The following is a 25,589-nucleotide window of genomic DNA, read 5'->3' on the forward strand; positions in this document are numbered from 1 at the left end:
CACACACACACACACACACACACACACACACACACACACACACACACACACACACACACACACACACACACACACACACACACACACACACACACACACACACACACACACACACACACACACACACACACACACACACACACACACACACACACACACACACACACACACACACACACACACACACACACACACACACACACACACACACACACACACACACACACACACACACACACACACACACACACACACACACACACACACACACACACACACACACACACACACACACACTTAATGGTTCGCTGCATGCACATTAACCCAAATAATATGCCAAAGTAAACTCACAACTCTTAGAAGTGGGTGACTTTAATTAGCACCATTCAACCAGTGCCGTGTAGGATAAGTACATTCAAATATGGCGGAACCTATTACACACATCATCGGACACAACATACCGTATAGCGCGAAATTTTCGAGGGGCTTAATTTTCGTGGATTTCGTGGGTTAGCAATCCTACACGAAAATTAAGTCCACGAAAATCGTTCTTTACCTGCTATAACGTGCAAGATTTAAAGGCGTGGCTTCCGGTAAGCAGTCATTCCGCGAACATTGTGCAACGAAATGGCTTTTAGAGGCCAATCCACGAAATATAAGTGCCTCGAAAATTTCGCGCTATACGGTATATAGGATGTACAATAAGGGTTTTTTTTCGAGCAGTCATACACGTAATAGGTCACCACATTTACTAGCAAGCACACAAGTTCATGCTTCTCATAGAGAGAAGCCATGGAGATAGTTAACAACTGTTCTGACGGTGTCAACACACAAAGACAGATCAGTGAAACAGGCAGAGAGAGTGAGATTGTTGAAGATGTTGCTTCAGAAACAAATGTTGACGTCCAAGAAAATCCTGCATACAATTTCAGAGCTAACAATGCGAGTGTTGAGTGTGGGGATGGGGGAGAGTACGAAGTGGCTATGTACGGTTTCACCAATATCCCAATCGAGCAAAATCCTGCCTACAAAGTGCACAGTACCGGACGGTTGGATGAGGTCAGTGACAGTGGTCAGTACGAATTAGTCATCCCTACGGAGTCAGCTACAAATGTGATTGTCCAACAAAACCAGGCTTACAACATAATTACTACACAGCCAGCAACTGATTGTAATTATGAGGAGATCCCAGAAAATACAACCGAGCAATTTTATGAAGAGATTCCTGTGCAACAAAACCATTTGACACAAGTCCCTGGGAAAGTAGCGACACCTGTTCCGCTATTGAAGGCTACCTGTAGCTTCTGGCAAGACAAAGCGAAAGTGGCTGTCAGAATAACTATCTTAATGGTAAGATTGCGACAGCATATTTTAAAGCATGCCTAATATATAGGCTATAATAATCATAGGAAAATGCAACCAAGAGCATTCAGTAGATTTTAGGGAGCTCTATAGAATTTATAAGACCGCACATACACAGTTAGTAGAACACAAACACACACACACTCCACCGCTGCAGCTCGTATCTCTACTGTTGGCACTATTCATTTCATCTGATGGTCTGGTTTTCACAGCTACAGTAATTGAGTATTCTTCATTGCCACCTCTAACACTAATCATAGGGACAATTTTTCTAACCCTTTTGCTTCTTGGAGTCATCATGGAAATAGCACACCTCTACATCAGGACATGCAGGAGAAGAACAACCAAATGTTTCCTCGCGTGGGTACGTATAGGATGATTGGTCGGTACATAATGTCGGTACATTATATGCATGCAGTACATAGATTTACCAAAGAAAGATAATAATTATGTATATGCATGCACTGTATTCCATCACACACCATACGTCATAATAGCTATTACACTGCTTATGCAAACTCTATACACCAACACACACCACACACACAGGACATTATATACTCTTGCGTAACGATCTTCTCCTCACTGGTGTTCCTCGGAGCATCCATTGGGCTAACTGTACTATGGTCTACAATCAATCATCTGGTGGAGGGATACATCTTTTTGATCATAATCACGGCAAGTTAATCAACGAGAGCCTTTTATATACAGGCCTCATAATAATTATGTATATATAATTATATGCACTGTATTCCATCATAAATATCATTTCCTATAAGCATGCAAATAATTATTGTACATTAATTAGCTCACTCCTGATTCAAACTTCATACACACACACACATGCACAGCTGGCTAGGACACATTAATAATCAATTATAGCTTTCTGGTATTACACATTAATAATCAAGCTATATATACACAGTAAAAACACATAATAATGTTATATGGGATGCATCATCGTATTTTAGTGTTAAAATGACAGAAATTCGAATCTGTTTTTACTGTGTAGCTTTCTGGTATTACACATCATTTATGATTCCTATATATGCAGGTGCTGTGCTTCACACTTGCAGTCCTGTACCTGTTCAGGGCTTGCTGGATTATAGCGATCATTAAGATCAAATGAGATCAAAGAAATGGACCCCCCCCCCCCAGAACTTAACATTGTAGCAATAACACTACCTTCTTGAACACATGCACACACTTCACACACTTAATTAATGGTTCTATGCACATTGACACAATTATGTAAGCTACCATATATTTATGCTTGTGAAAAACTTTTACGAATCAGCCAAATTAGCAGAAAATGTTGACCCTCTGCGATCTAACTATTGCGTTCTGGCAAGGATCGTGTGTACTAATTTAGGTTTTTCAATTTTATTTTTGCGAATGGATAAACCCTCGCAAAGTTCGCATAATTATGTTTGATGCTCGCAAAACATTCTAGTAATACGGTAATATCTCCTGATGCAATGTAAGCTCAAAGAAGTGGGTGGTTGTGTCTAGGCAACTTTATATAATAGTTGTATAATCAGGTGAAACCTATATCATGTTTTACACATTATTTTTACCAAATATAGAGGAACTTATACTATACACATGCACCAGTTGCAGGTGCTCCTGATTACACATCCTATACTTGTACCATGATGTGCTCTGACACTAAGGAATATCCATTGAAACTCTCAGGATACTCCAGGGTACAAATCCCATGTACCCTACTATAGGGTGTACATTCATATACCCTAGGGTACATTGGCTTGTTTGTGGTGAGCCTAAAGCCCACCATCCACCCTTAAAGGGCTCTCTCTTTTATACAAAACTACTGTGAAACACTTGATCAAATTGTGAGAATCAATTGTTCAGTATCCACAATAAAACTACCCGACCCCATTGGAACTGAGGTGTGAAGTTGTAAATGTGGTTTGTAAAGTGCAAGCACAGCACATAAAATGTGCACAGTGCGCATGCACGGCAGAGATCAAAGCAGAGGAGGTCGGACATCACTTGAACTTTCACTAATTATGACCTTTTAATGACATTCCAGGCCAAATTGCTTTTCGTTTTTGCTGACTCAGCGTAGCGTCTACTGTACTTCGCTAGTCTCTATTTTAGCCGCCCTCTAAAAGTTGGGCGGCCTACTCACGAGTCTATGTTATAGAGGGCGACTGATTCATGAGACAATATTCTGCACGGTTTCTGTCGCTGAATCTATTGACAGCTAGTTGTGTTTGGTGTCTGTGATGGTTACTGGACCTAACCCTATCAGCACATAATACCTATACTAGCTAGATCCGCCTAGATCTAGCCATGTTCTACTGCTGAGTCAGCAAAAACAAAAAGCAATTTGGCCTGGAATGTCATTAAAAGGTCATAATTAGTGAAAGTTCAAGTGATGTCCACCTCCTCTGAGATCAAAGAGTGTTTACTACTACTCAGTTGTAAATGGGTTGGATAACAGCTTCTAATCAATATGTGTTCATAGCACAAGCTACCTGTACCATGCATATCTGTGTGTGTATTGTTATTGTACTACCTCGAGCAGTTCTATGTATCCCTCGGCCGGGGAATACATAGAACTGCCCTCGGTAGTACAAATCCAATACATCCTTGATATCCATGGTACAACTATTACATGTCATATAACAATGAAGGGTGTTTCGCTCCCATCAGATTCAGTATTGCACTCCTGGTCTAACCTGTTAGCTCACTATAATTACACTGAATCTGATTAGTAAAGTACCCTTCATTGTTTTATGACATGCAGGATGTGTGTAACCAGGAGACCTGCTGGTGTAGTATAAATTCCCAGAAATTGGTTAGTGCAGAATGTGTGGTTCAATGGTTGTGTGGTGTTGGGAATACTCCTGCATGATTAGACTCACAGAGACAAGCTAAACTAAGCCATGGAGTTAGTTAACAACTGTTCCTACGATGTCAACACACAAAGACAGATCAGTGAAACAGGCAGAGAGAGTGAGATTGTTGAACATGCTGATACAGAAACAAATGTTGACGTCCAAGAAAATCCTGCATACAATTTCAGAGCTAACAATGCGAGTGTTGAGTGTGGGGATGGAGAAGAGTACGAAGTGGCTGTGTACGACACAAATATCCCAATTGAGCCAAACCACGCCTACAATGTGCACAGCACCGGACAGTCGGATGAGGTCAGCGAGTACGAATTAGTTATCCCAGTAGAGCCACTTCCGAGTTTGATTTCTCAACAAAACCATGCTTATAACATCGATATTACAGAGCCAGATGACACTGCATCTGTTGGTAGCTACGAGGAGATCTCAGAAAATACGAGATGGGTTTCAAAAAATGCGACTGAGCGATATTATGAAGAGATTCCTGCACAACAAAACTATCTGACACAATACCCTACTGAAGAAGAAGCAACTGTTCCACCATTGAAGGCTATCTGTAGCTTCTGGCAGGGAAAAGTAGAAGTGGCTGTCAGAATAACTATCCTAGTGGTAAGACAACTGTAGAACATAATTATTATGCCATTATTTACACGACAAAGGAAAACCCACAAAGACCATACACCATGCATGCACACACTTCTACCAATGCAGCTGGCAATTCTACTGATGGTGCTATACATTGCATCAGCTGGTCTGGCAATCATCCCAATTACTGGTCGGTTTTCATCGGCTCCTCTCACAACACTGATTATAGGAGGAATTTTCCCATTCCAATTTGCTTGTGTAATTATCATGGAAATAATACACCTCTGCATCAGGACACGCAGGAAAAGGACAAGCAAATGTTTCCTCACATGGGTAAGGTACAGGCTATACGGTTACAGCGTATACATACAGCAAACAAACTATATATCTCTATTCATTGAGTGACTGACTATATACATCTGCGCATGTACATACATTGAAATAGCTATTATTGATACCCTCATCACATCACACTCTTATTGGGTGTACAATGTTCCAAAGTGAAGGCTTCGGGTAGCTTTGGAAAGCACATAATCATGTGTGCTGTAGGGTAAATAAAAAAAAGTTGGCCAGTTTTGGGTATAGCTTCGCGAATTAAGTTCAGGAAGGCTTTCTTGAAATGTGAAACCAAAAAAAGCCTTAACCTTGTGATGTCAAACAAGTGTTCATTAACTTCGCAAATTTTGTTTGCCAACCTACCATAACACACACACACACACAGGACATTTTATACTGTTTCATGACAAGCTTCTTCTCACTGGTGTTCCTCGGAATATCAGCCTGGCTAACTGTAGAGTGGTCTATAACGAGTAATCCAGTAGAATATTTCCTCTTCATTCTAATCACAGTAAGTTAATAACCTTACCTCCAGTTCCTACACAAAACTACTATTATTATAACATAACATCTTCTTCTAGCTTGGAAATAACTAATTTGCTAATGATTCAAACCTCACGTATTGTAGGCACATGCATGCACTCACACATTCAAGACAATCTTTTTGCTATCACACAATAAATGGCTGTAATTCCTACACAGGTGCTGTGCTTCATCTTCATGGCTCTGTACATGCTCAGGGTTTGCTGGATTAGGGCAACCATTAGTATGAAGTGGGATTCAAGAATGGAAATATAAACCAAGGAAAATGAAAAGTAGTAAACAGCCTAGATTCGTAGCAATTACAATTTAACGCACACACACGTTGCACTATACTTTATTGCACACACACACTGTATCTAACACCATTCAACTAGGATAAGCTAGTACATTCAAATATGGCGGACCTATTACACACATCATTTGACACAACATATAGGATGTACATGCAATAAGGGTTTTTTTCAAAGGTCACCACATTTACTAGCAAGCACACAAGTTCATGCTTCTCATAGAGAGAAGCCATGGAGATAGTTAACAACTGTTCCTACGGTGTCAACACACAAAGACAGATCAGTGGAACAGGCAGAGAGAGTGAGATTGTCAACAATCTCAGAGCTAGTGTTGACCGTGGGGATGAAGGAAAGTACGAAAATGTTGTGTACAACTTCACTATCGATCGAGCCAAACCACACCTACAATGTGCACAGTACCCGACAGTCGGATGAGATCAGTGAAAGTGGTCAGTACGAATTAGTTATCCCTACGGAGTCAGCTGCAAATGTGATTGTCCAACAAAACCAGGCTTACAACATCATTACTACACAGCCAGCAACTGATTGTAATTATGAGGAGATCCCAGAAAATATACAACCAAGCAATTTTATGAAGAGATTCCTGTGCAAAAAAACCATTTGACACAAGTCCCTGGGGAAGTAACAACACAAGCCCCTAAGAAAGTAACGACATCTGCTCTACCATTGAAGGCTATCTGTAGCTTCTGGCAAGGCAAAGCGGAAGTGGCTGTCAGAATAACTATTCTAATGGTGAGATTTAGGTTTTGCGATTTTATTTTTCCTTGTAAAGTTCGCATAATCATATTCGATGCTCGCAAAACATTCTAGTAAAACAGTTGATGCAATGTATATATAGGCTCAAAGAGGTGGGTGGTTGTGTCTATAATAGGCAAATTTATATAATAGTTGTATAATTAGTGGAAACCTATATTATATCATGCAAAAACAATAATTATTGGGGAACTTATATACTACATGCATGCACCAGGTGCTCCTGATTACACATCCTATAATTATATGTCATATATTTTCTGTTACACTTGCGTATTATATCGCACACAAAGGCCCGTTTTCATCTATACACGTACTATACTAGTTACTTTGCTTACACGCATCAGCATGATTGAATCCAATTAAGATAATTAAGTAAATCATTGCAAGCTTGCGTGCACACGAACAAAAAATGATTGTTTTGCCTGCGTGCAACACAATCAAAACAAACACAGAGTACTACACAATTTGGCCTGTACTGTAGGAGGTGGGTGGTTTTTAACAAGATTGCTGGCATGCATGGTAAGATATCTTAAGATTGGAACCTAGTACCGTATATCAAGTTTCGAATGCATAACGTTCTTCAAATTCAATCGGAAAAAAGACGCAAAGAGTGAGCATGCACATGCAATTCGAAACGCAATCAGATTTGTACAGTGTCACTTGCATTCGAAACCCGATACATTACTAGGATGTTTTGCGAGCATCAAATACATGCGAACCTTGATCAATTCGCAGCAATAAAATCGCAAAACCTACTAGTAAATACACACAATCTTTGCCAGAACACAATAGTTAAATTGCAAAGGGCTGCTGATTTGGCTCATTCTCAAAGGTTTTTCACAAGCAAAATATTCTAGTAATACGATATACGGTATACATATCATCTAAAACAACAAATACTTGACGTGCCAATATAGGGGAGTTATTTAACTCCCACTTGCAGAGCAGTCAGTCATAGCCACATTTACTAGTATAAACACACAGACTTATAGAGACAAGCCATGGAGATAGTTAACAACTATTCTGACGGTGTCGGTACACAAAGACAGATCAGTGAAACAAGCAGAGAGAGTGAGATTGCTGAAGATGCTGTTACAGAAACAAATGTTGACATCCAAGAAAATCCTGCATACAATTTCAGAGCTAACGTTGAGAGTGTTGACTATGAGAATGGAGAAGAGTACGAAAATGTTGTGTACAACTTTACAAATATCCCAATCGAGCCAAACCCTGCCTACAAGGTGCACAGCAACAGGCGGTTGGACGAAGTTAGTGAGTACGAATTAATCATTCTTACAGAGTCACCTGCAAATGAGATTGTCCAACAAAACCAGGCTAATAACATTATTACTACACAGCAAGGTGATACTGCATCTGATTATAGCTATGAGGAGATCCCAGAAATTTCGACTGAGCAATTTTACCCAGAGCAACAAAACCCTTTGACACAAGCCCCTGAGGAAGTAACGACACAAGCCCCTGAGGAAGTAACGACACAAGCCCCTGAGGAAGTAATAACGACACAAGCCCCTGTAACGACACCTGTTTCGCCATTAAAGGCTATCTGTAGCTTCTGGCAAGGCAAAGTGGAAATAGCTGTCAGAATAACTATCTTAATGGTGAGATAATTGCACTGGTTTTAGAACATGCATGCCTACAACCAACCTATAGGACTACTGAAGTGCTAAACCCTTGGCAGTTTTATGTCTTACAACCAGAGTGTTCTACAAAATTAATTATGTATAAGTAACTAACATGCAGAGGGCAAATATACATATACACTATACAAAAGACACTGAATCAGATTTGAATGCTATGACAAGGCTTTGAAACTGCATGCAGTGGTGCATGTCTGGCTAACATCAAAATTAAACTATAATAACTTGTTGTGTATAGATTGAGGCTATTCATGCTGTAAACGCAATGGCAGCCAGGTGAGCATGACTCAGAATCACACACAGACCAGGTGACTATACTATAACCAATGGCCACCGATGCGCCTCGGGTTAAAAAGAGGAATATTCAGTATTTTCTAGGGAGCTCTAGAATTCATAATTATGATAGCTATTATTATTATGATGTATCTATCCTATAGAATTCGTTATGATAATAATTATTATAGCTATAATTATGATAGATACAATTATACAGAGGAGGGATAGTCGGGGTCAAAAAGTCTTAATTAAAATCTGCTTACGTAGGACTGTAATTGCAATGCATTCCAATAATCTACTCTTTCTTTGTTAACTCCAACCACGACGAAATTGACAAAAGGTTGCAGGTAATACAGGAAGATTAGACGATCGGAACACAATTAAAGTCTTCAGGAAGCAGATAGATCTTTTGACCCTGACTATCTTCCTTCGCAATACTTTTAATTCACAGAAAACAATGTTAACCCAGAAATGCACACACATCTATACCAATGCAGCTGGCATTTCTACTGATGGGGCTATATGCATATGCTGGTCAGGCTTACATCACACCTAATGAGTTTTCATCGAATCCTTTTAATTCATATATCAGAGTGATAATAGGAGGTATTTTTCCACTCCAATTGAGTATTGTAATCAGCATGGAAATAGTACACCTCTGCATCAGAACTTGCAGGATAAGGACAACCAAATGTTTCCTCACATGGGTAAGTACAGGCTATACGATTACAGTGTATATACCAAACTAAGCTATACATTCTATATTATATACCTATTCAATGAGTGACTGACTATCTGTGCATGTATACATGCATACATCAAAATAGCTATACAATTATTATTATTAAAAACCCAAAATCTTTTATCAGACCAAAAACCAAAAAGACTCCTATTGCATGTAATGTTGCAAAGAAAAATGTGTGAAGGCTTCAGGTATAGCTTTGGAAAGCAAACATTTGCATAAGCTGAATATTTCCAGTTTCAGGTAGCTTCACGAATTAAACTCTAGGAAGGCCTTCATCACGTGGGTTAATTTTTTACCATTTCGTAGTTGCTGTACTTAATTCCTAAGTTAAAAAACTGAAATGCTGCTCCTTTTTAACTGCATGTTTCCATAGAGTCTATATGGTTTGACAGTCACACCCTGGACTCCGCATATATGGAGTGGTCCCGCCTTTCCTCGAGCTAAGCACAAGTCAGGAAATTAAAGGGACTGAAACTTGTAGACTGACAAGTACGGAATTGGTGGCCCTCTAATGACTGGAAAAAAAACTTGTCAATTGAATTTTCTTCATAAAAATAAATGTGTATTCCGTTTGAGTCAAAATAGTACGCCTCAGCAGGTGCGGTTCCAACCAACCCAGTTAGCCTTGTGCTTACCACCCCCTTCCAAACACACACATGCATACACACACACACACACACACACAACGTTCACAGGACATTTTATACTGTTGCATGATAAGCTTCTTCTCACTGGTGTTCCTCGGAACATCAGCCTGGCAAACTGTACTATGGTCTACAACGAGTAATCTGGTTCAATTTGTCCTCTTCGTTCTAATCACGGCAAGTTAATAATTTTACCCTAGGTCCCTACTGAATTAAGACATGTACATGTACATAACATCTCCTAGCCTGGAAATAATTATTACACATTTTGTTCAGTGATTTAAACCCTACATAAATATAGACACACTCACACATTCAAGCTAATTTTTCTGCTGTGTATTATAGTTAATGTACAGTGTAGAGGGGTTTATGACAGTAAACCTCCCGACTACAAAGGCATAGCCCAAGGGAGAGGTGTGGTTTACTGAATGGCTGTATTTCCTACACATACATGCATCCAGGTGCTGTGCTTCATCTTCACGGCTCTGTACATCCTCAGGGTTTGCTGGATTAGAGCAACCATTAGTAGGAAGTGGGATTCAAGAATGATAATATAAACCAGCAAGGAAAAGCTAACGGCCCATACACTGTTAAAAATGGGGTGTTACGTAGCACACTAATTTTAGTAGGTAAATGTCAGTGGTGTGTTAATGAACACACTCGGGTGACACAACAGAATGGTGTGTTACTGAACACTCTGACATCCATACAGTGGTGTAAAGTAGCACACGATATATAAGATATTAAGAAGGTCTTTTTACTTTTCAGATACCAGAATTAATATTTATGTTCCACTTAGTACAGTTAGATCACCAAGAGTGCTAAGTATGTGCAAGTGAAATAAGAGTTGAAATGCTGCAGTCCCTGCAAATGCGGGAAACAACTTGCTATCACTCTCAAAGGAAGCTTTATACTTTGCAAACCCAGAAATCCAGGTCCTAAAAGTATGGCTATAGTATATAGAAGCCTGCAATGCATGTAGAATCTCTACATGCATGCTATACTAGAGCTAAGTGGCTAAGTCCAGACCTTCTGTGTGCGCATGCGCATTGATTTAATTAAAATCAACAAAAAGAAGAACTGGAGAAGAACTCAATTTAGCTCTGTACTAACTGCACTGAGTATTTAGCTTTCCTGAAGAATATACACTACTGCAGCACTTCATGGAGCTTCCAAAGGCCATTCATGTGGTAAGCTGGTGAAATACTATGTGTGATATGATCATATAAATAATATATAGCCTTTCTCACAACTCAGCCCAGAACTTGACCTCATTCTTGACTTGAGCACTGTTTGGGTATAGAAGTGACTATTCTCTGGGACATACTAACTGCTATAAATGTGCAGAAAAGTATCCAGGTACGTGGAGTAATAGATATGCTTACCCAGACATAATTGTATTTATTATTTAGGATGAGATACAAGATGACTTCAATCAAAATGTGCTACTGCTGCTGTGCGCTCTTTCGTCAAAAAGGAAACGTGATGTGCTGTCATTAACAGTAATGTGTTATGTAATAATCTGTATAACATTTAAATAGTCGTTCGTTGTATATATGTTTTTGATTTGTGTTAAATGACTTGTACATTTCGTTGAAATTGCAACAGCACCAAGCTAGAAGTAATCTTACCGTCCTGAAAATAACCAAGTTACGAGGTGCACATGCACTGTATGTATGTGCTAGACAACCATTATTAGTGTGCTTGAAGGCACTGTATGCATGTGCTAGATAACACACTTGCCAATGTGTTCAGCAACACACAACAGCTTATGTGTTACAAAACACCTTTAGGGGTGTCAAATTTAAAGTGTCATACCAACATGCCAAAAGTGTGTTCCAGAACACATCATTTTTAACAGTGTAGCCTAAAAATTAAGTGCAATTACGTAACTAAATTACGATTAACAATTAACTGTTTTTGACGTACATACTATAATTATACAACTGCATCCCATGCATACAGCATTCATTAACATTAAGCAGGCCCTAGGGCACACACATTACCTTATTGCACACACAGAGATACACTCTAGACATTAACCTAAGTGCTCATGCATATAGGAGGTGAGTGTTTATCTGGGCAACTTGAATAATCAAGGTTGATGACATAGGATGAGTATACATGTATACATTCAATATGGTGAAACCTACTACACACATTTTCTAAATAACATAATTATATTAAGCGCAATAAAGTAGTTTTCACTCCCCATTACTTTGAGCAGTTATAATAGGCTATCTCAGTTACTATACCAAGCATACAAGTTAATAGACTCATAGAGAGAAGCCATGGAGATAGTTAACAACTGTTCCTACGATGTCGGTACACAAAGACAGATCAGTGAAACAGGCAGAGAGAGTGAGATTGTTGAGTACAATAGCAGAGCTAGTGTTGACCGTGGGGATGAAGGAGAGTACGAAAATGTTGCGTACAACTTCACCAATATCCCGATCGAGCAAAACCACGCCTACAATGTGCACAGTACTGGGCGATTGGATGAGGTCAGTGAGAGTGGTCAGTACGAATTAGTCATCCCTACGAAGTCAGCTACAAATGTGATTGTCCAACAAAACCAGGCTTACAACACTATTACTACACGGCCAGCAACTGATCGTAGCTACGAGGATATCCCAACTGAGCAATTTTATGAAGAGATTCCTGTGCAACAAAACCATTTGACACAAGTCCCTGAGGAAGTAACAACACCTGTTCCACCATTGAAGGCTATCTGTAGCTTCTGGCAAGGCAAAGTGGAAGTGGCTGTCAGAATAACTATCCTAACGGTGAGATTGCAACAGCATATTCCAATAGTATTATAAAATGCAAACAAAAGCATTTAGATTTTATGGAATTTTAGGTATAATTATGGTTTAAAAGATCACACATGCACAGTTATCAGAACAGAAACGCACATGCACACACTCCACCGCTGCAGCTGGTATCTCTACTGTTGGCACTATTCATTGGATCTGACGGTCTGGTTTTCACAGCTACAGTGCTTGATTATTCTTCATTGCCACCTCCAACACTAATCATAGGGACAATTTTTCTAATCCTTTTGCTTCTTGGAGTCATCATGGAAATAGTACACCTCTGCATCAGGACATGCAGGAGAAAAACAACCAAATATTTCCTCATGTGGGTACGTAGGAAAACCATATACATTACAAATACAGTAAACTTAACCAAATGACACTAATAAATGTCTATATATATATACACAGTACAACGTACGTACGTCCTAACAGCTATTTTATACTTTACCTCAGCTCTATATTGTAACACACACACACACAGGACATTGTATACTCTTGCATAACGATCTTCTTCTCACTGGTGTTGCTCGGAGCATCCATTGCGCTTACTGTACTATGGTCTACAACCAATAATTTGGTGGAGGGATACATCCTCTTGATCATAATCACGGCAAGTTAATCAATGAGAGCCTTATAACAGGCCTCATAATATGCACGCACAACTATTCCATCATCTTAGCATGCAAATACATTAGCTCACTCATACATGCAGTAATTCTCAAACTTCACATCTGACACACACATGCACAGCTGGCAGACATTAAAGTTAGAGAATCAAGTTAGCAGTCTGGTATTACATGAATGGACATATATATGCAGGTGCTGTGCTTCATACTTGCAGTCCTGTACCTGTTCAGGGCTTGCTGGATTATAGCAGCCATTAAGAGAAAATGAGATCGAAGAAATGGACCCCCCCCCAGAACTTAACATTGTAGCAATAACACTACCTTCTTGAACACATGCACACACTTCACACACTTAATTAATGGTTCTATGCACATTGACACAATTATGTAAGCTACCGTATATTTATGCTTGTGAAAAACTTTTACGAATCAGCCAAATTAGCAGAAAATGTTGACCCTTTGCGATCTAACTATTGCGTTCTGGCAAGGATCGTGTGTACTAATTTAGGTTTTGTGATTTTATTTTTGCGAATGGATAAACCCTCGCAAAGTTCGCATAATTATGTTTGATGCTCGCAAAACATTCTAGTAATACGGTAATACCTCCTGATACAATGTAAGCTCAAAGAGGTGGGTGGTTGTGTCTAGGCAACTTTATATAATAGTTGTATAATCAGGTGAAACCTATATCATGTTTTACACACTATTTTTGCCAAAAAACAATATCGGGGAACTTATACTACATGCATCAGGTGCAGGTGCCCCTGATTACACATCCTATACATGTCATATAACAATGAAGGGTGTTTCGCTCCCATCAGATTCAGTATTGCACACCTGGTCTAACCTGTTAGCTCACTATAATTACACTGAATCTGATGGTAGTAAAGTACCCTTCATTGTTTTATGACATGCAGGATGTGTGTAACCATGCAGGAGTAAAGTACCCTTCATTGTTATGACATGCAGGATGTGTGTAACCAGGAGACCTGCTGGTGTAGTATAAATTCCCTGATATTAATTTTGTTTGTGCAGAATGTGTGGTTCCACGAGATTCAATGGTTGAACGTAGTGTTGGGAATACTCCTGATTATAGACTCACAGAGACAAGCTAAACTAAGCCATGGAGATAGTTAACAACTGTTCCTACGGTGTCAACACACAAAGACAGATCAGTGAAACAGGCAGAGAGAGTGAGATTGTTGAAGATGCTGTTACAGAAACAAATGTTGACGTCCAAGAAAATCCTGCATACAATTTCAGAGCTAACGTTGAGAGTGTTGACTGTGAGAATAGAGAAGAGTACGAAGTGGCTGTGTACGATATAAATATCCCAATTGAGCCAAACCATGCCTACAATGTGCACAGCACCGGACGGTTGGACGAGGTCAGCGAGTACAAATTAGTTATCCCAGTAGAGCCACTTGCGAGTGTGATTGCCCAACAAAACCCAGCTTATAACATCGATATCACAGAGCCAGGTGACACTGCATCTGTTGGTAGCTACGATGAGATCTCAGAAAATGCGACTGAGCGATATTATGAAGAAATTCCTGCACAACAAAACTATCTGACACAATACCCTATAAACAAAGAAGCAACTGTTCCACCATTGAAGGCTGTCTGTAGCTTCTGGCAGGGAAAAGTGGAAGTGGCTGTCAGAATAACTATCTTAGTGGTGAGACAACTGCGTTGACTTTAGAACGTGCATGCTTATAATTATAATCAATCTACATGCATAACAATTAAAATTGTTTCCTATCTAGCTTGGGAGCTTTAGAATTCATAATTATGCCATATATCGTATATAGCATGAAATTTTTGAGGCACTTAAATGTGGAAGGGCGTCTAAAAGCATATCAATTTCATGCGTTACTGCTTACCGGAAGCCGCGCCTTTAATCTTTGCACGTTATAGCAGATAATTCTAAACAATTTTCATGGAATTAATTCTCGTGTATATAGGATTGCTAACCCACGAAAAAACAGCGAAAATTAAGCCCCTCAAAAATTTCGCGCTATACAGTATAATTATATTGTATTATGTATCCTATGGGAGCTATAAGATTTGTATAATTATAATTTAGAGACTATTATACACAACAAAAGAAAACATGCAATGTTAACCGACAAACACCATGCATGCATGCACACATGCACTTCTACCAATGCAGCTGGCAATTCTACTGATGGTGCTATACGTTGCATCTGCTAGTCTGGCTTTCACCCCACCTAATCAATTTTTATCGGTTGCTCTCGTAACAGTGATTATAGGAGGAATTTTTCCATTCCAATTGGCTGTTGTAATCATCATAGAAATAATACACCTCTGCATCAGGACATGCAGGAAAAGGACAACCAAATGTTTCCTCACATGGGTAAGGTACAGGCAGCTATACGGTTACAGCGTACACAGTACAAAGCTATACGTTCTATATAATCTATTCAATGAGTGGCTACTATATTCATCTACATACATTCATCAAAATAGCTATTATTGTGCTATGATCCTCAGACTCCTACATGTATACAAGTGCAAAAAACGAAAAAATGGGTTGCAAAGAAAAATTTGTGAAGGCTTAATTCGGGTAGATTCGGAAAGCACATAATTATGTGTGCTGTATAATTATAGCTAGGCTAAATAAAAAAGTTGGCCAGTTTCGGGTAGCTTTGCGAATTAAGCAGTTCAGGAAGGCCTTCCTGAAGAGTTCACTATAATTGTGAAGACACAAAAAGCCTTTAAAAAAGCCTTACGAAGTCAAACAAAGTGTTTTAAACCTCAAAATTATTTTTATATACACACACACACACAGGACATTTTATACTGTTGCATGATGAGCTTCTTCTCACTGGTGTTTCTGGGAACATCCATTGCGCTAACTGTAGCGTGGTCTACAACAAGTAATCTGGGAGAATATGTCCTCTTCATTCTAATCACGGCAAGTTAATAACCTTACCCTAAGCAGGTCCTATTAAACAACACGATACTATTATTATTACATCACATTCCTAGCCTGCAGTGATTCAAACCTCACATGCATGTAACACACTCACACATTCAAGTCAATCTTTTTGCTAGCTATTACATAATAATTAAATGGCTGTAACTCCTATACAGGTACTGAGCTTCATCTTCACGGCTCTGTACATGCTCAGGGTTTGCTGGATTAGGGCAACTATTAGTATGAAGTGGGATTCAAGAATGGAAATATAAAACAGCAAGAAAAATCAGCAAACAGCCCATATACCCTAAGCGAAATTAGTGATTACACAATTAACTGTTTGTGACGCACACACATTGGGCTAGGAGGTAGTGTTTATCTATAGTCCACTTGTATTATCAAGGTTGCTGACATAGGACTTGAATTATATGTACATTCAAAATGAACCTATTAACACGTCTTCTAAAACAACATTAATTATAGGAAGCGCAATAAAGTAGTTAATACTTTCATTTGAGCAGTTATAATAATAGGCTATCACAGTTACTATACCAAGCATACAAGTTAATAGACTCATATAGACAAGCCATGGAGATAGTTAACAACTGTTCCTACGGTGTCAACACACAAAGACAGATCAGTGAAACAGGCAGAGAGAGTGAGATTGTTGAGTACCATAGCAGAGCTAGTGTTGATGGGGGAGAGTACGAAAATGTTGTGTACAACTTCACTAATATCCCAATTGAGCAAAACCACGCCTACAATGTGCACAGCACCGGACGGTTGGATGAGGTCAGTGAGAGTGGTCAGTATGAATTAGTCATCCCTACGGAGTCAGCTACAAATGTGATTGTCCAACAAAACCAGGCTTACAACATCATTACTACACAGCCAGCAACTGATGGTAGCTACGACGATATCTCAAAAAATACGACTGAGCAATTTTATGAAGAGATTATAGAGCAACAAAACCATTTGACACAAGTCCCTGGGAAAGTAGCGACACCTGTTCCGCCATTGAAGGCTACCTGTAGCTTCTGGCAAGACAAAGCGAAAGTGGCTGTCAGAATAACTATCTTAATGGTAAGATTGCGACAGCATATTTTAAAGCATGCCTAATATATAGGCTATAATAATCATAGGAAAATGCAACCAAGAGCATTCAGTAGATTTTAGGGAGCTCTATAGAATTTATAAGACCGCACATACACAGTTAGTAGAACACAAACACACACACACTCCACCGCTGCAGCTCGTATCTCTACTGTTGGCACTATTCATTTCATCTGATGGTCTGGTTTTCACAGCTACAGTAATTGAGTATTCTTCATTGCCACCTCTAACACTAATCATAGGGACAATTTTTCTAACCCTTTTGCTTCTTGGAGTCATCATGGAAATAGCACACCTCTACATCAGGACATGCAGGAGAAGAACAACCAAATGTTTCCTCGCGTGGGTACGTATAGGATGATTGGTCGATACATAATGTCGGTACATTATATGCATGCAGTACATAGATTTACCAAAGAAAGATAATAATTATGTATATGCATGCACTGTATTCCATCACACACCATACGTCATAATAGCTATTACACTGCTTATGCAAACTCTATACACCAACACACACCACACACACAGGACATTATATACTCTTGCGTAACGATCTTCTTCTCACTGGTGTTCCTCGGAGCATCCATTGGGCTAACTGTACTATGGTCTACAATCAATCATCTGGTGGAGGGATACATCTTTTTGATCATAATCACGGCAAGTTAATCAACGAGAGCCTTTTATATACAGGCCTCATAATAATTATGTATATATAATTATATGCACTGTATTCCATCATAAATATCATTTCCTATAAGCATGCAAATAATTATTGTACATTAATTAGCTCACTCCTGATTCAAACTTCATACACACACACACATGCACAGCTGGCTAGGACACATTAATAATCAGTTATAGCTTTCTGGTATTACACATTAATAATCAAGCTATATATACACAGTAAAAACACATAATAATGTTATATGGGATGCATCATCATATTTTAGTGTTAAAATGACAGAATTCGAATCTGTTTTTACTGTGTAGCTTTCTGGTATTACACATCATTTATGATTCCTATATATGCAGGTGCTGTGCTTCACACTTGCAGTCCTGTACCTGTTCAGGGCTTGCTGGATTATAGCGATCATTAAGATCAAATGAGATCAAAGAAAAGGATCCCCCCCCCCCCCCCCAATAACTTAACATTGTAGCAATAACACTACCTTCTTGAACACATGCACACACTTAATTAATGGTTCTAATAGGTACTGTGCTTCATCTTCACGGCTCTGTACATGCTCAGGGTTTGCTGGATTAGGGCAACCATTAGTATGAAGTGGGATTCAAGAATGGAAATATAAACCAACAAGGAAAAGGAAAAGTAGTAACAAACATCCTAAAACATATTAACCTGAATTAGTGATTACGATTAATTTTAACGCACACACACATTGCACTATAATATCTTATAACACCTACGTAAGAACGATGTGGATCATAATTATAAGGGTGGGCGTGGCTATCGCTAAGCAACCCCATGAACTCTGACCTGAGTGTCCGGCGAGCTTGGCAACACATTCCCCCGAGAACACGTCAAAGATGAGTACGGACTTGTCAGCACAACTGCTCGCTGCCAACAACCCTGAGGGGTCCAGTGACACCTGTAGGGATATGAGGGCATCACTAACATTCAACACACGCTATGTTTCGTACATGTGTTGTACATGTGTAGACGCTATAAACATGAACATATACTACAGAGCGGCACAAATAAATTAATTGAATTACACCTGGTCTGTACATGTATACGTATACTACATAGTTATTAAATAATAGTTAGACACTGTTTTGGAGGTGTCTATGGGATTTAGAAGCCCAAAAGCACTGATTTAGTATCCCGAGCGTAACGAGGGTACTAAAGTGGCTGAGGGCTTCTAAATCACATGGACACCGACAAAACAGTGTCTAGCTCATTTAGATACTAGTGCGCATGCGCAAACCGCTTGACTACAATACAATTACTGGACAACGGAATACTAGGTATACTAAGTAAATTTGCAGGTATACTAAGTCCCATAGTATACCTGCTCTGAGGCACTTTTCCCATGTACGTACTTCCCATGTAGATCTTATCAACTAGTGTCTAATTACTAATAAATTTTATTTTATTTAAGATGTCGGTACCTTCAACAGACCCCCCTCTGAGTCTGTGGGAGGTGCTTTTATCACAGTTTTCTGTTTGCCTCCGTTCACCAAATAAAACCTGCAAGAAATTTATGTAGGATAAAATAATTTGTTTATTGTTCTATGACCTTTGACCTCACCTGAGCACTCTGTCCTGGCCAGCTGTCACTACGTGCTTCCCAAGGACGTCTATATCCATATCAAATATAGTGGCCTTGGATACGACGTTGTTGGTTCGGTGGAACATACATACAGACTCTCCCTGCGACTGTAAACAAAACAGAACACACTTATACAGCTGCACACACACCTAAGTAATTACGTGCTGATTATTAATGCTGAGAAATACGAAAAATTGCGCTTTAATTGTTAAAGCCCGGGGAATGGGCATACTATGAAGGCATACAAACACTCCCCTTGGCCACTCGGCAGTTGTGACATAATTCTACAACCATAGGATTTGTATTTCTATATTTAGTACATGTAGGGAGGTTGTTTTAGTGAATAGCGCTCCTTAGTTTTGCAATTATTATGTGGTACGTAGCACATTATTTTTCCGGTGCCATTTTTTCGTTGTGTATCACTCACCTTCTCCATAGAGTGGAAGATGAGTGATTTGTCAGCCCCGGAGCTGAGTAGGTGGAGTGTTCCGTCACTGCCCCTCACAAACCTCACAGATGTCACAGCTGCCGAGTGGTCCGAGAGCGTCTGTATGGCTTCATAAGATTCCCCGCCCCCTCCGAGTGAGAACACGTGCATCATCCGATCACGACTAGCAGAGGATAGGAATTGTTGGTCTGTGTGTGTGGTGTGTGTGGGTGGGTGAGGTGAGGGAGTGTATGTGTGTGTGGGGTAGGGGGGTGCCTACATAATTATTACACATGCATTGCCTATACTTAAAACTTGTTGCTTAGATACATATATGTACATGAATACACTCACTGTCGATGACAGGAGAGTAGGACAGAGACAGTATGTCCAGGTCGTGGGCAATCTCTCTGTACACCAAATCCAGGAACTGGAGGTCATACACACTACATAAGGAGAGAGAGGGGGGGAAGATAGTGATGACATAAGGAGAGAGAGGGGGGGGGGAAGATAGTGATGACATAATAATTTGGGAAAAAAGCGCAAGACTATAGCCTTTGCTGCTGTTAAAATTGCTGGATTTCGAGTAGCCACAGAACTTATATTTAAGTACACTATTGATTTTGTTAAGAAAACTACACTAATAATTATACTGACTATCAAGTATCACTATAGAGATGCTCTAAGAAAAAAAGATCACATTAATTGTGTGTAGCAAACACGATCTCCTATACAGTAATTCACGTACGCTAAGTTTCCAATCCGATCTCCTGTAGCAATGTGCTGCCCATCTGGTCGCACCTGGATGCACTTAACGCCCTTGTTGCCACTGGTAACCCTACCCGGGAGATCGGCGGTGTCCTTGAGAGAGAGCTTATCCTCGGGCTCACAATAGATTATCCTTAGGAGCTCCTAAAGTGGGTGGGGTAAGTGATTCTGATTGGACGCACACAGGTCGTTATGGAAATACAAAAGGAGATAAACTACCCCCCACACATATCCTAGAGCGGGGAATTTACAGATTTCAACCAAGCAACGAAAATTTCACTTCAACCACAAAAATGCATGTTCAATAATTATACGTTCAATAATTATGCAAGACAAAATTAATAGCTAAAACTAGGCCCTCGAAAATTACCCGCTATAATAGTACTACCTTGGAATAGGCGGTCCTGTGAGACCACGCCCCCTCTTGCTCCGCCCCCATACTCCAGAACCTCACAGTACTGTCTGACGAGCATGTAATGAAACAGGAGGGTGGTAACAACTGGGCGGAGTCATTGCTCAGGGTGGGGTACGTCTGTGGGGGTGGGGTGAGAGGTCAAGTACATCATTGACATTGTACAGACTTATAAATTACATGCAAAATGGGCCCACATTAATTTTTATTGGTGATCTATAGGCATACTGAGTACATGTACTTATTTGCATTGATGCAACATTGAAAAAGCTGCAAAAGATATGTTCCAACACTTCCAATTTCAAGTTAGGAACAATAAAAAGCATAAATATAAGAATTAAGTACAATATCATACACACACGCATGCTGCCATGGTGATAATCAGTACAGTAACTAGTGAGGTTGGGTACACGTACACAGATGTCCCATACGCCCGCACTGTGGAACAGGAACGAATGGAGCACTCCAATCTGACGCATGTTGCTAAGGTCCCACACAAAGATGGAGTGGTCATTGTACACCACGCTCAGCTGCATGATGGAGGGAGGAAACAAAGATAAGACGAATGTTAGAGAGGCTGGCATGAACATACTCGATTATGGTGAACTGTCAGAGCAATAGCATCAGGGTACACGTTGTTCTTGTCCGTCTCTGGTTTCCTATAAATAGAGAGTAATTTTGAGCTGAAAGAGTAATCTGTAAAATTAATGTTCATCGCAAATAAACACAAAACTAAGTGTACCGTATAACGGGTACATTTGGCGAAGGAGGCGATTGAACAATTATTGGCGATGTCTAATTTCTAATTTGCTGATCATCACACTGCACGCTTAATTTTGGCGACCTCATACCCGCTATACGGTATATATACACACACTGATGTGCTGATAATGTTGCTAACCACTCACTCTGTGTTGTCTATGGAGGACAGGTTAATACCGAGAGAATGTGGGCGTGGCATAGTGGTTACGTAATCCAGAGATTGGGGGTCAAATATCCGAATGACCCCATCGGAACAACCACAGAAAAGAAACTGATCACTGAGAGCTAGACTGTAGGCTGGCGGGGCCTAGTGTGTGTGTGGGAGGGGTCAAACTTTCAGTGACAATAATAATGAGACAATGAGGAAACGAATTAACTTCAATATAGCTCCAAAAGGAAACGCACACTTGTACACAGCTGTCCTCACACGATGTAATAAACGACTAAAATGCAAGACACTGGCTGCAACATTAAATATTCTGATGTATAATTATAAGCATTCAGCTGCCATGAGCTGCACTAGCTAACGCACAGCTCCAACAAACTTTTGTGTCCGTAAATTTCTCGAGTGTCCTGTTTTTCCCGAATAGACACAGCTGTCCAGTCCTGGTGAGGGCGTACGTGTAGTGGGCCAGGTCACCTCTCCCACAAGATACGGCCACAAAGTTGAAGTTATGAAGCTCTCCCAATACGGCCGACCGAGACTTGAGGGACATTGTGGTGTTCATCTGAAGGGGGAGGGGTCTCAGGGGAGTAGTGTGCATGTGGTAGACTATAGGTTATAATTATGTATATGGTCCAAGACCACAGTATGTGCCACAACCACCCATTACCATACTGCCATTAGAATTGCAGTAACTAGTACTCGCCAAACTATTAACTGACAACTGCTAGAATTCTCAGTCTCCACTGGATACCAGCACACCATTTATTGTAGTACTGTCAACAAGCTACTGAATTTATACATATGTAGGCAGTCAAACTTCGACAGCTACCACTGCCCCTTCGTATAATTATACACCAGTAGTAAAAAAATTAATACAAAGATACTCTAGGTCACCATAATTTGAGTTTCGTGCATCCAATTTCAATGATTTTCTGTTTTTCTGAAAGCTTTAAAAAATACCTTTCAAATGATACCATCAAGTTTATATTTGGGAGATGATTAAAATTTGCTAATTTCGGCCAAATACCATGGATTATATATAGCCCATGGTCCAAGGGCGAAAAATGACAAATTATGGTCCGAATCGAATTAGGGATTCGAACACGTCATTTGAAAGGTCTCTTTCTAAGCTTTCAGAAAATCAGAAAATCAATGAAATTGGATCATCAGAACAAAAGTTACGGCTGTTCGAAATTGGTTATACAGAGAGCGCAGAGAGCGTATCCATGCTTCTACATGCAATCAAGCCCATTAATGCCGAATTGCAGGAATCATCATAACCCTTGAATTCTCTGGATACCAATTTGGTTAATTGATTTCAAGAGTATGGTTTACACAGTGGAATGGATAACATACTTCTTTCCCAGAAGAGTTGTAGTACCAGAACTGAACTCTTCGATTGTGGACTGTCACAAAATAGCTGGATCCCACCTTGCTCCCATGATTTAGGGAGAAAGATATTCCATTCACCTGTAGTTGGGATGCATGGTGTTTATGCCTGGTTGGATGGTTACTAAAAATGAAACTTGCCTCGCTTGAAAACTTTCCATGGACAAGCTTTGTTCCGGCCTAAATATAAACAAAAATTGGCAAGTGAACACTTCTGCGATAAAACAAAGTGGCCAGTTTACCCTTTCCTCCTGCTACTAATTAAGTTGATATAAATATTGGAGAAAACAAGCCTTAAATACACAGCTGTTTGTGAGCTGGTACCTTCCAGTTCCAGACAATGATCTGTCTGTCGTGCTTGTATCCCACTGACACCAGCTGCTTGCCAGAGGGGGAGAATGCCTATGGGGGGGAGGAGCACAAAGTGACGTTATAATCTACACCCACCACCCTCACACCCACACACTCACCACACACCCACCACCCTCACACTCACCACACACTGGACTCCAAACTCATGCTCCTTGAGACGGGCCACTTGAGATATTGCCTGGGGCGAGCGAAGGTCCCACACTCTAACACATGGCTCATGGCCACTCTGTAGGGAGAGAGGGGGGTGGTCAAAACATCCCATAATTAACAGTAACATTGTAAGCAACATTGTAATTGTGTGTTTTCATGTATGTTAATTACTGCATTTGTATTGTTGACGTCTAACAATACTAGCTGAGGTGACTATATTTAAAGGAAGTATCTGAGACCAAGTTTGTACTAGCTGTAACACTAGCTGTAACAGAACCTGAAACAAAACACTACAACACATGCAGTAAAGAAAGCACTTGTCCAACACAGTACTTGAATGACTAACAAAGTGTCTTGTATGTAGTGTATTATTTTATTGGCCACTCAAACGATGATTCCTCTAATAACACACACACAAGTGTGGGAGGTCATCATGCTGTATGATTGTACACACAGAGCAACAATATACCTCTCCAGTGGCCAGATAACTTCCGTGAGGTGAGATACACAAACAAGAGATGGGTTTTCTGCAGTGAAGCACAATGGAGGATATGCATTAATGAATCAAGGATGTGCAATGCTTATGGTATCAACATTGTGTTGTGCACCTGTTATGGATGTGCACTTGTTTCCCTTTGCCCTTGGGGTGGAAAAGCACAGCCACGCATCTAGGAGAGGAGGTTACATTCGAATCAAAACAGAATCATGAATACCATAGCGACTAGCTTTACACCTAACCCACCCACTAACTGAAGCATATCATGTGTGTAGCTTCCAGTGTATGCTTTAATACTGCAGAGTCTATGTAGCTCTTATACAGTTGTGGCTATTTGGTAGAGCCCCGGCCGGCCATTATAACTCACCCTGCAGGATAAGCAATGCAGCTCTCTGATGTGGATAGACCGGACCCACTGTAACACGTTATGCCAAGAATAGCTTGCAGTGTAACCTGTGTGTGAGGAGTATTATAGATGATGCTGTGCATGCTGCATTGTGTTTCATGACCTCAGCTAGCTAGCTCACTTTGTCTCTGTCCTTGCTCTCTGCAGCTCTCCTCTTCTTAGCTAGAGCCACTGGTCTGCCCAGTGGTGTCCCAGCTGTACCTCTTCTTGACGCCATAGCCTAACTAACTAGTCCGTACACAACTTAGCTGTCCAGTCTAATCCTTCCCTTGCTTATATAATTTTTATTTTTATTATTGAAATTAATATTAATTTTGGTAAAGATCGACACACGCTAATGGATTGTAGTCTAG

At 40.1% G+C, this 25,589-nt stretch overlaps 4 protein-coding genes across 12 annotated transcripts in view; 3 read left to right on the plus strand and 1 right to left on the minus strand.

The window, feature by feature from the left end:
* The window catches only part of LOC135348562 (WD repeat-containing protein 62-like), a 37,793-nt gene extending 12,226 nt beyond the window's left edge, over positions 1 to 25,567 (minus strand). The window contains exons 1-19 of the mRNA XM_064546815.1: positions 25,358 to 25,567; positions 25,198 to 25,283; positions 24,943 to 25,002; positions 24,804 to 24,861; positions 24,309 to 24,410; positions 24,137 to 24,214; positions 23,954 to 23,992; positions 23,780 to 23,893; positions 22,803 to 22,985; positions 22,404 to 22,564; positions 22,088 to 22,154; positions 21,912 to 22,025; positions 21,472 to 21,615; positions 21,064 to 21,227; positions 20,670 to 20,761; positions 20,316 to 20,524; positions 19,868 to 19,995; positions 19,728 to 19,806; positions 19,093 to 19,204 (exon numbers count right to left, since the gene is read on the minus strand). Coding sequence (XP_064402885.1) covers positions 19,093 to 19,204; positions 19,728 to 19,806; positions 19,868 to 19,995; positions 20,316 to 20,524; positions 20,670 to 20,761; positions 21,064 to 21,227; positions 21,472 to 21,615; positions 21,912 to 22,025; positions 22,088 to 22,154; positions 22,404 to 22,564; positions 22,803 to 22,985; positions 23,780 to 23,893; positions 23,954 to 23,992; positions 24,137 to 24,214; positions 24,309 to 24,410; positions 24,804 to 24,861; positions 24,943 to 25,002; positions 25,198 to 25,283; positions 25,358 to 25,453 — 2,086 coding nt within the window. The 5' untranslated portion in view covers positions 25,454 to 25,567. The remainder of the gene's footprint in view (positions 1 to 19,092; positions 19,205 to 19,727; positions 19,807 to 19,867; positions 19,996 to 20,315; positions 20,525 to 20,669; positions 20,762 to 21,063; positions 21,228 to 21,471; positions 21,616 to 21,911; positions 22,026 to 22,087; positions 22,155 to 22,403; positions 22,565 to 22,802; positions 22,986 to 23,779; positions 23,894 to 23,953; positions 23,993 to 24,136; positions 24,215 to 24,308; positions 24,411 to 24,803; positions 24,862 to 24,942; positions 25,003 to 25,197; positions 25,284 to 25,357) is intronic.
* On the plus strand, positions 459 to 2,633 carry LOC135348571 (uncharacterized). Its single transcript, XM_064546833.1, has 4 exons — positions 459 to 1,350; positions 1,520 to 1,726; positions 1,912 to 2,040; positions 2,417 to 2,633. The coding sequence occupies exons 1-4, from the start codon at positions 793 to 795 to the stop codon at positions 2,489 to 2,491; spliced, it is 969 nt and encodes a 322-aa protein (XP_064402903.1). The 5' UTR covers positions 459 to 792; the 3' UTR covers positions 2,492 to 2,633.
* LOC135348567 (uncharacterized) lies at positions 4,181 to 13,990 on the plus strand. 8 transcript variants are annotated; one of them, XM_064546826.1, is made up of 12 exons: positions 4,181 to 4,850; positions 4,953 to 5,159; positions 5,548 to 5,673; positions 5,865 to 6,748; positions 9,204 to 9,413; positions 10,147 to 10,272; positions 10,557 to 11,285; positions 11,353 to 11,454; positions 11,508 to 12,881; positions 13,034 to 13,240; positions 13,396 to 13,524; positions 13,734 to 13,990. In XM_064546826.1, the coding sequence occupies exons 9-12, from the start codon at positions 12,387 to 12,389 to the stop codon at positions 13,806 to 13,808; spliced, it is 906 nt and encodes a 301-aa protein (XP_064402896.1). In that variant the 5' UTR covers positions 4,181 to 4,850; positions 4,953 to 5,159; positions 5,548 to 5,673; positions 5,865 to 6,748; positions 9,204 to 9,413; positions 10,147 to 10,272; positions 10,557 to 11,285; positions 11,353 to 11,454; positions 11,508 to 12,386; the 3' UTR covers positions 13,809 to 13,990. The 8 variants fall into 8 exon arrangements, with proteins under 8 accessions (XP_064402896.1, XP_064402894.1, XP_064402895.1 ...); XM_064546824.1 differs by lacking the exon at positions 13,734 to 13,990 and having other exon boundaries at positions 13,396 to 13,691; XM_064546827.1 differs by lacking the exons at positions 4,181 to 4,850; positions 4,953 to 5,159; positions 5,548 to 5,673; positions 5,865 to 6,748 and adding exons at positions 7,330 to 8,391; positions 8,669 to 8,706.
* LOC135348569 (uncharacterized) lies at positions 14,563 to 19,033 on the plus strand. 2 transcript variants are annotated; one of them, XM_064546832.1, is made up of 7 exons: positions 14,563 to 15,218; positions 15,714 to 15,917; positions 16,353 to 16,478; positions 16,658 to 17,564; positions 17,734 to 17,940; positions 18,126 to 18,254; positions 18,630 to 19,033. In XM_064546832.1, exons 4-7 carry the CDS (start codon positions 17,070 to 17,072, stop codon positions 18,702 to 18,704), a joined length of 906 nt encoding a protein of 301 aa, XP_064402902.1. In that variant the 5' UTR covers positions 14,563 to 15,218; positions 15,714 to 15,917; positions 16,353 to 16,478; positions 16,658 to 17,069; the 3' UTR covers positions 18,705 to 19,033. The 2 variants fall into 2 exon arrangements, with proteins under 2 accessions (XP_064402902.1, XP_064402901.1); XM_064546831.1 differs by lacking the exons at positions 17,734 to 17,940; positions 18,126 to 18,254; positions 18,630 to 19,033 and having other exon boundaries at positions 16,658 to 16,914.
* Positions 25,568 to 25,589: the final 22 nt, after the last annotated feature.

Source organism: Halichondria panicea, chromosome 15 (genome assembly GCF_963675165.1).
Source record: "Halichondria panicea chromosome 15, odHalPani1.1, whole genome shotgun sequence".
NCBI classification, from domain to species: Eukaryota; Metazoa; Porifera; class Demospongiae; order Suberitida; family Halichondriidae; genus Halichondria; species Halichondria panicea.